Genomic DNA, 8,637 nt, shown 5'->3' with positions numbered 1-8,637 from the left:
TCTCTCTCTCTCTCTCTCTCTCTCTCTCTCTCTCTCTCTCTCTCTCTTTCTCTCTCTCTCTTTCACACACACACACACACACACACACACATATGTATATTCTGTATATATTTATATATATATGTGTATGACTCAGCTGAAAAAAACTGTTGTCAATCACTAAAATTTCCATTTCTGTGCCTCTGAATCAACTTATTTTTGGATCTTGGTGTCCCACGCTGGTTCTACTTGCTTTTGTTTGTTTTTAGATCGTTGGCATGCAATGTCCTAGTCTGGGTTAAATGTTTAGAAACTAACTAGTTTCACAGAGTTTTCCCCATTCTCTTCTTAATTTTTAGGATAATAGGTTGCTTCTGAGGATATCACATTTAGACTGATTTGTCCACTTTATGTTAATGGTAATTCAGATCACCTGAATCAGGGGAGATAGTGGTACAGGACTGGGACCCTATTGTCTTGAGATTTTTATGATATTTTTCTCTTGTACTTATTTCCTTTTAATGTCTCATTCAAGAGAGTTGCCAGCCATACAACCACTGCTGTGTCACTTGCTTAAGAATTTTTAGATGGAAATGGAGGAATTAGGGAATAATGTAGTGAAATGTTTATTAATAGAAAAGAAATAATGGACCGTAAACTTGGACTTTATAATACCTTTTGGTTAGTGTTTCATCCTCAGTAGCATGTTAATTTCCTATTATAAAAGAAGTTATTTTTTTTAAAAAGCAACAAGGATAAAAAGAGTCTGAACAAAGATGGAAGGTATTAGTGTCTATATTTTGTACATAGAATAAAAATGTTGGAGCACATATAAAAATTAGATTTGTAAATAATTTCAAAATGGATTCACTTTTTGTAACTGTACCATATAAAATGAAATATGAAAAAATGTTATTTTAAGCAGCAATAGCTCGAGAGAGTTGGGGAAGATTTTGCAGAATATTGATAAATGGAGAATTGCAGTTCTACTCTTTTCCACTTTTTCCCCAAAGCATGCAAATAAAAAGTTAATTTTTACATGAGAGCAATTTTTAGACCACAAAAGGACTTCTTTGAGAATTTCCTCTACAGTGGCCAATTTTGTATGAAACAAATTATTTTAGGCCTAATTGCAGGCAGACTAGTTAGGCCGCCAGCTCTGTTAAGGTTGGATTTCACTTGAACTTTCTAATAGTATGATCTTTTCTCAGAATTTAATAACTGGCTCAAATATTTAATAGTGGAAGCTTTCATTATATTAAAAAGAAATCAAGATATATTTTTAGAAGAACTAACTTATTTTCCTTATCAGTTTTATCAACTTTGGGAGAAAAGGAAGATAATGGAGTCAATCTCTTTCTGTACTTAAATAGACATTAATGCTATAACCCCAGCAAATAATATGTTTCAGTGTATATCATCATTCAAAAGATTTAGGAAGCACCAAATGGCAGCAATAACTATACTTCTAACTCTACTGAATAGCAAATTGCACTGACTGTGTGAATCTCTTCACTTGTCTGCTGGATAATCATTCTTTTTAATACTCAGATACATTCTCTAGATCAGTTGCAGTTGCACACTGTCAACTTCTGCATTCCCTAATCGTTTTTGGTTAAGTACAATGACTTGTTTTGAAATGCAAGTGGGAAAGGATGAGAGTTGAAAGATTTTGTTTCTATGTGTCAGTCTGTAAATAGATGACAAAAGATCATTAAATGGATTAATTTACAAGCATCCTTAGAAATAGAATGTTTTTACATAAAAGCATGTTGTAAACCTTTTTAATTAAATTGCACTGTACCATGCACTCTCTTCTCCCCAGGGTTCTGTTGACCTCTCACCTCTTATTTTGTCCTACAGGCACTCCACTGCTGGTGAGGAGAAGCAGTGACCCAGCACCAGGCCCACCTGCTGATGCCCAGCCAAGTGCTTCACACCCCAGTGGCCAGAGTCTGAAACCTGTTATTCTAGTAGGTATCCTGCAGTTTGCCTTTCTAATGAAAGATCAAAGTGCCTTACCCATAGACTAACCGGGACTTCACAGTCTTAAGTAAGTTGATCATTAGAGAGTATTTGATAGGACATATAGTATTAGTAATAGCAACTATGAGCTATCACTAGAACTTATATTCTAACAATTTACATAGCACTGATTATGTTTCAAGGACTCTTAAGTGCTTTACAAAAAGTCATTTAAACTTCCACATCAAGGTGGGCACAAATTTTTGCCTCCATTTTACTGATAATGCCATTGAGGCAGAGGGAGGTTTAGTAGTTTATCTAAGGTCACAACTAGTAAGTGACACAGTCAAGAATTTAACCGAGGTGGTTTGGTTCCAAAGTCTGTGCTCTTAACCAGCACACCACATTGTTGAATTTCCTCCATCCTCCTGTTTTAGTAATGCCCAAGGATATCATTTTATATATTTTCAGTGTGTTAATGCAGAGCTTTGTGAAGTCCTGCCATGGTGAATGGTCATAGAGTTTCAAGATACCAATATCATGTGTATGTGGTGCCAGGACTGGGTTTCTAGAACTCAACATCCAAATTAAACAAAAATAAAATTAAATACCAGAAGTGCTTATAACAAGACACACTTATAACTGATGGGTTAAATGGAGAATGAATCCTGAAGAGATAATGTCCTCCTTTCATATGGTACCGTCGGATCTTTCTGATAAATCCTGAGTCACTTGGAAGAGTTGTGACTGCGGTCCATCCTTGGAAATAGCCTGAGAGTTGGATTTTGGTTAATGGGTATATATTTTTGCAATAGGTGATCTTCAATAATGTAGCCATATTTAAAAGTTTCCTAATAGCAAGGCTCTTCCCCATTTTAAGTCTCACTGTCTATAGTGCCTTAAGAAAAAAAAGCAATATTTTAGAGTTATATAAGGATGCTGAATGAACTAACCAGATTCTCACCAGTTTGGTATAAAAGGTTCTTCTCAAGAACCATTGACAATGTATATGAGTTAGGAGTCACTATACCAAACCATTGAGTATTTGCTAATAAGTTTGTGGCAGTATTTTAGCATATTTCTTTCTGTAAACAAGGAAGCAAGTGTCCTCATAGTATTTTATTTTTTTTAAAGATTTTAGTTATTTATTTGATAGAGAGAGACACAGCAAGAGAGGGAACACAAGCAGGGGGAGTGGGAGAGGGAGAAGCAGGTTTCCCGCGGAGCAGGGAGCCCGATGCAGGGCTCGATCCCAGGACCCTGGGATCATGACCTGAGCCGAAGGCAGACGCCTAACGATTGAGCCACCCAGGCACCCCAGGTGTCCTCATAGTATTTTAGATGTAATGTTTCCCCACCATCCTTTTAAGGAAACATATTTAATGGAACATTACTTTAATAAAAATCATGTGTGTGTGTTCTACTTTAATGGTGAGTTTAAACAGAAACAGTATTTAACACACTGATTGAGACTGTGTGAAGCCCAAGTATATTGGATTGGAGGAAGAGAAGCTATATAAATGAGAAAAGTTACAGTTTACTGCTTATTTTTACAATGTCAGTATACCCCAAGTCAGAGTGTATCTGATTGTGTTATCATCACTTACATGCAGAGAATCACCAGTATTTAGTTCAATGTTTTTATCACTTAGGTTCTGTGTTTAGACTAATTGAAAATACTCAATATTGCTTTCCCTACAGGAAATGAGGACTATTATATTTCTTATAGATTACGTATTCTTACCAAACTAGAATACGCTTGAATTCTAAGTTGAGGTATTTGGTGAGGGAGTATATTATTACTAGCAAAGATGCAAATCCTGATTCAAGAAGAAAGGCTGGCTCCCCAGATCCTAACCGTATGCAAGGTACCAAGCAGTGGCTGAGTCTGTATCAACAGTAAAAAGGAAAATACATTTCTTCCTTTCCTCAGTGTTCTCTGTGGCTGATGAAATGCAGACCCCAAAGAATAGACTCTGGTCTTTGGCTTGCCACAGAACACTGGCACATCCTAGCCTTCTCTTTTTTCAGTTGTAAAATAATGTCCAAGCAAACTTTAAGCCTTAACAGTCCAAGGTGCAAACATTGTGCTTATTATTTATCTTTCTATTTCTAGTGCTAAGTACATGGAGGGTGCTCACTGCATATGTGTTAGACTTAGGAGCGCAGGCACATATTAGTCTGGGAAAAGTTCTAGAATTTCTCAGCAGTTTACCCACCTTTTCTAATTTGGCCATTCTCTCTGTTCCCCAAAACAACTACCAGGTAAAGTTGTATGTGCTCCAAAGTCTGGTTCACCTCAGGCAAGAAACAGATAGTTTAATTGCTATGCTATGAAAAGCAGGCAAAGTTAGAAAAGGAAGACATTTAGTTGAGTCTGTTTTTACCCAGAAAAAAAATACGCGTGCGTGCGTGCGTGTGTGTGTGTGTGTGTGTGTGTGTGTTATGATTCTGTTCATTTATTCCTGCGTATCCTAACTCATGGAGTATTTAGACTGCATTGTCCGATATTATAGCCATGGCCACACGTGGTTATTGAGCACTAGAAATGTAATTCGAGTGTAACATACATAATGGATTTTAAAGATTGAGATATAAAAAAGAGTAATATGAAAGACCTCATTAATAACTTTTATGTTGACTACACATTGAAATAAGACTATGGTATATTAGGTTGAGTAAAATATATTATCAAAATTATTTTCACCTGTTTCTTTTTAAAGCATGGCTGCTAGAAACTTTAAAATTAGATCTATGGCTCACATTCTATTTCCATTGGACAGAACAGCTCTAAACAGAAGTAAAATTGGATATAGCATTAATGAAATGGTTTGAGACCCTTGGGAGAAGTTCTCTGAGTTGCATATCATCTCTGGGGTAACAGTATGATTAGGTTTGCCTGGGGCAGTCCTCATTCGTGCCTGTTGTTCTGGCATAATTATTAATAGTGTCCCCACTAACTCTCAGAGGTGTCCATGCACGGATGATAAATTATGTGGCACCCTACATATAGCCCCATAGTCACTTTCATTGTTTGCTCAGCGATAAGAGGAACGGCCTTTCAAGGAAACCATGGGAACACAACCACAACTCTCACACCGGAGCACACTGCAGAGAGGGGTTTGTGTGGACAGCCCCTGAGCCCAGGGAGTACACAACTGGAGACTGCAGATTCTTTCCCATCTCTCAGATTCTGTAGTTCCACTTGGTGCTTCCTCCACAACTTCAGCTGCACCATATTTGATGCCCGTGAATTAATAAGTGATGATAAATATGGGGAGTGTGTGATAATTCAGCCATGGTGCAACTAACATGAACAATAATTGCTTAAAAACTCTGTTCAATTGCATTGCATTTCAATATCCAAAGGAAGAAAAACAATCAAAATTTCCATCTCTTAAACAGAGTGTTCACATGTAAGTAATTCACAGATGGCAGAGCCCCAAGTGGGTTATGTTCAATCATTCCCAAGAAATGAAACTTACTTATAACCCACAGCTTAAAAAGCTGGAAGGATGAATATTTGACACATTTGATTATGTTGAAATATTGCCTTTAAAGCCACAGTTGATGACTGTTATTTTTACTTGCACTTCATTAGGCTTATTATAGCAGGAAGAACTTTCTCTGATGCCCAGAGATGCATGTTTGTGAAAAGTTGGAGAAGTTGCACTTGTTTTCTGGCTGCTTAAATTATTACAAATTGGTTATTTAAGATGTACACCCTCAGACAAGTTGAAGTTTTAAAAAGAGTTCAAATTAGAAAAATCAAATTCTCTACAAGTCTCGGATTCTGTGTATTGAAAAGCCACCAAATCTCACTCTTTGTTACTTAGGGTACCACCAGCTAAACAGCATGGAAATTTATTTTCTTTCTTACTCTTTTCATAAACCCATCAGTTAATCAGAATAGCATAATTATTAATGTGCAAATCGTAATGACTATTTATCTTTCAAGGCAATAGAAAATCCAATTCTACTGACTGCTTTTGAATTAAAGAAAGAGAATCCTGGGGGCAAGATGTAATAGTGGGAGTCTGCTGATGGGATGTCTTACCTCCTAGCATTGATTGTAACCTGGTGTTCTTGGCTTAAGGGCATGCCATAAAACCAGGTTCTTGAAATTGATGTTCCCGAATTTGTGGGTGGAAGAGAACTCTAAAACAGATGTGATTTTTTTCTTAATATCCGGTTAACTACTATGGTTGTTTTGTGTTTTAATGACTGTTTATAGTTTCACATTTAACCCCTAAAGCAAAATGATCCTGCAGGGCGAGTAAATTAAAAAGTGAATTCCTGAAAATTATAATGCTGCGGTTGTTCTTGGATAGTAAATGACTTTGTTTGTTCTAAAACTGTTACTTGTCTTGCATCACCAAAATAAATTAAGAAAATATTGCTCTGTCTTTTAAAAGTTCATATCCACAACGTATACTGTTTCTTTTTAAAAAATAACATGGCAATACTTTAGGTTATTAAATTGGGAGTCCATGAATGAGTGTCAGAGGGTCTGTTAACTCTGAAGTTTGATGCTGTAGACCGTTGCACGTGCATGCATTTTTTTGTGAAGGAGACTCTATTACTTTTTTTTTTGAGACTCTCAATCTTACCAAATTTTAAAAAGAAAAAAATGATCAAGAACTACTTGTTTGCAGGTTTAGGATGAAACAACGTGGGAAAGCCATCAATCCTCAGAATCTGATGAATGATAGAGATTAAGAATGCAGTGGGAATTGACACCACCCCCCAAATATTAAATAATTAAGGCTATTTCATCTTATTATCACCTTGCCTATCCAACACAAAGCTTATAAACGTTTTCAAGATGTAAGGATGAATAGAAGTTTTTGAATTGCTGCTTTGAGAGGACAGGAATAACTCTTTAGTGAGTAGCAACCTGATTCTCAGCAAGCGTAAGATTGGAGGCAAAGGGAAGACACCCTGGGGAGAAGTGTTTCCAGTGGTCTTGCATGTTAAGGGAGATGAGATGGTTCTTGGTAGTTTTTCCTATTTTATCAGCAAAGATAGTGGCAGGTAGCTTCGAGGGGAAGGAAGCATTTCCAATGAATAGGAGCGTTCTCTTTGTGTTCTGCAGATAAGATGATGGAACATTGATTTGAGAAATTTTCCTTTGTGTGTCACATATATTGAAATCGTCATCAGTGTTGATCTTGGCCTAAATATTTTCACGTCCATGAAAGAAATCATTGAAATATTAGAGAGAAATTTAAGTGGCTTGGTTTTTAGGATGAAAATCATCAAATTGTCACTGAGAGATGTGAGAGGACTTTTGGTTGTGGGTCCCTAACTGTCAAAACCCAACATAGAAACTTAACAAAAATTTTGAATAACCAAATCATATTTTTCTTTCCCTTAGATAGACAATTAAGTAGCTGTACAATAAATTAATTGTTGTAGACAGGAATGTAGATTGGAAGGAAGGCTCTATTCATTGTCTTCCAATGAGGAGAGATGGATACCAGTGAGCAAAAGGGAGGAAGAAAAAGCATGTAATATATAATTGCATTATTTAGAGATACTGAAGCCTACAAAAGGTTTTCTTTTTTTTTTTCTCCCTTCCTGACACAGTGATTTAATAATAGTCCTGGTGTTTCTAACTCCAGCTGTTCACGCTGTGTGCTGATAAAACCAAAGCTTGGAGACACATTGCAATAATGGTTTTCATATGACTTTGTTTTCAAGAGATAACACTGCCATCCAGTATTTCATGGGGCCAGATGTTTACTTAGTTTGGCAAGTTGAGGCAGCTTAATTTCTGAAGCAGTTATGTTTATAAGACTTGAGTTCCAGGTAGGGAAAATCCAGAAGCCTAATTTTTTCTGCAACAAAATTTTTCACCAAATCTTACAGAAGCTGGTGAAACAAATTTGGATTGTCTGAATGTCTGTACCATGACTAATAAAGGAATCTGGAAAATGTGACTCCTGTTTAGATGTATGCTCCCCGATCATTCTTCTTGGGTCTAGTCCGGAACTGAAAGTTTAAAAGAAGGACCACTATTCAGAGGTTAGTCTCAAAAATTTAAAAAATAACCATGACATGTCATCTTTTGCTGTTTAAATTGATCTGCTTGTAATGAAGATTGGAAGGAGACACCTGGGTGGCTCAGTCAGTTAAGCGTTCAACTCTTGATTTCAGCTCAGGTCATGATCCTCAGGGTTGAGTTCAGCCCTGCTTCGGGCGCCATGTTCAGCACAGAGTCTGCTGGATATTCTCTCTCTCTGCCCCTCCTCTTTCTTGGGCACTCTCTCTCTCTCTCTCAAAGGAAGGAAGGAAGGAAGAAGGAAGGAAGGAAGGTCTTAAAAAAAAAAAAAGAAAATTGAATGAGTTTTGCTTCCATGTCAACATAAATTGTTAAAAGTTTTCCAGATGCCCAAGACCTCTGCTCTGTACCATCTGGAAAACTTAAGTTATGGTCCTTGTCCTCAGGAAACTTACAGCCTGGTTATGATGACCAAATCTGAAGTAATTAAAAACCCTAGCAATCTGTAAGCAAGTATCAAATGATCAAATACTACATTTTAAGGATCAGAATTTGTGCCCTTTGCCTTTAGTCTGCACTCTGCTCAGCCTCCCATGCCCCTCCCTCGAGGGAATTCCCATGTGCAGAATCTCTGTTAGCTCTTATCCCACCCGAATATAACTACTTATTTACACGTCTGGCACAAGATG

General features: G+C 37.0%; 1 protein-coding gene across 9 annotated transcripts in view; it reads left to right on the top strand.

Moving 5' to 3' along the window:
- PARD3B (par-3 family cell polarity regulator beta) overlaps nucleotides 1–8,637 on the top strand; it is a 1,017,627-nt gene that overhangs the window by 475,592 nt on the left and 533,398 nt on the right. For all 9 annotated transcript variants that reach the window (XM_073879629.1, XM_073879634.1, XM_025892834.2 and 6 more), the window contains one exon: nucleotides 1,843–1,952. In XM_073879629.1, the coding sequence (XP_073735730.1) occupies nucleotides 1,843–1,952 (110 nt within the window). The remainder of the gene's footprint in view (nucleotides 1–1,842; nucleotides 1,953–8,637) is intronic.

This window comes from Callorhinus ursinus, unplaced genomic scaffold (genome assembly GCF_003265705.2).
Source record: "Callorhinus ursinus isolate GAN/ISIS: 27379988/994484 unplaced genomic scaffold, GSC_fseal_2.0 scaffold2, whole genome shotgun sequence".
Taxonomy (NCBI): Eukaryota; Metazoa; Chordata; class Mammalia; order Carnivora; family Otariidae; genus Callorhinus; species Callorhinus ursinus.
This window is presented reverse-complemented; position numbering and strand designations above follow the sequence as displayed.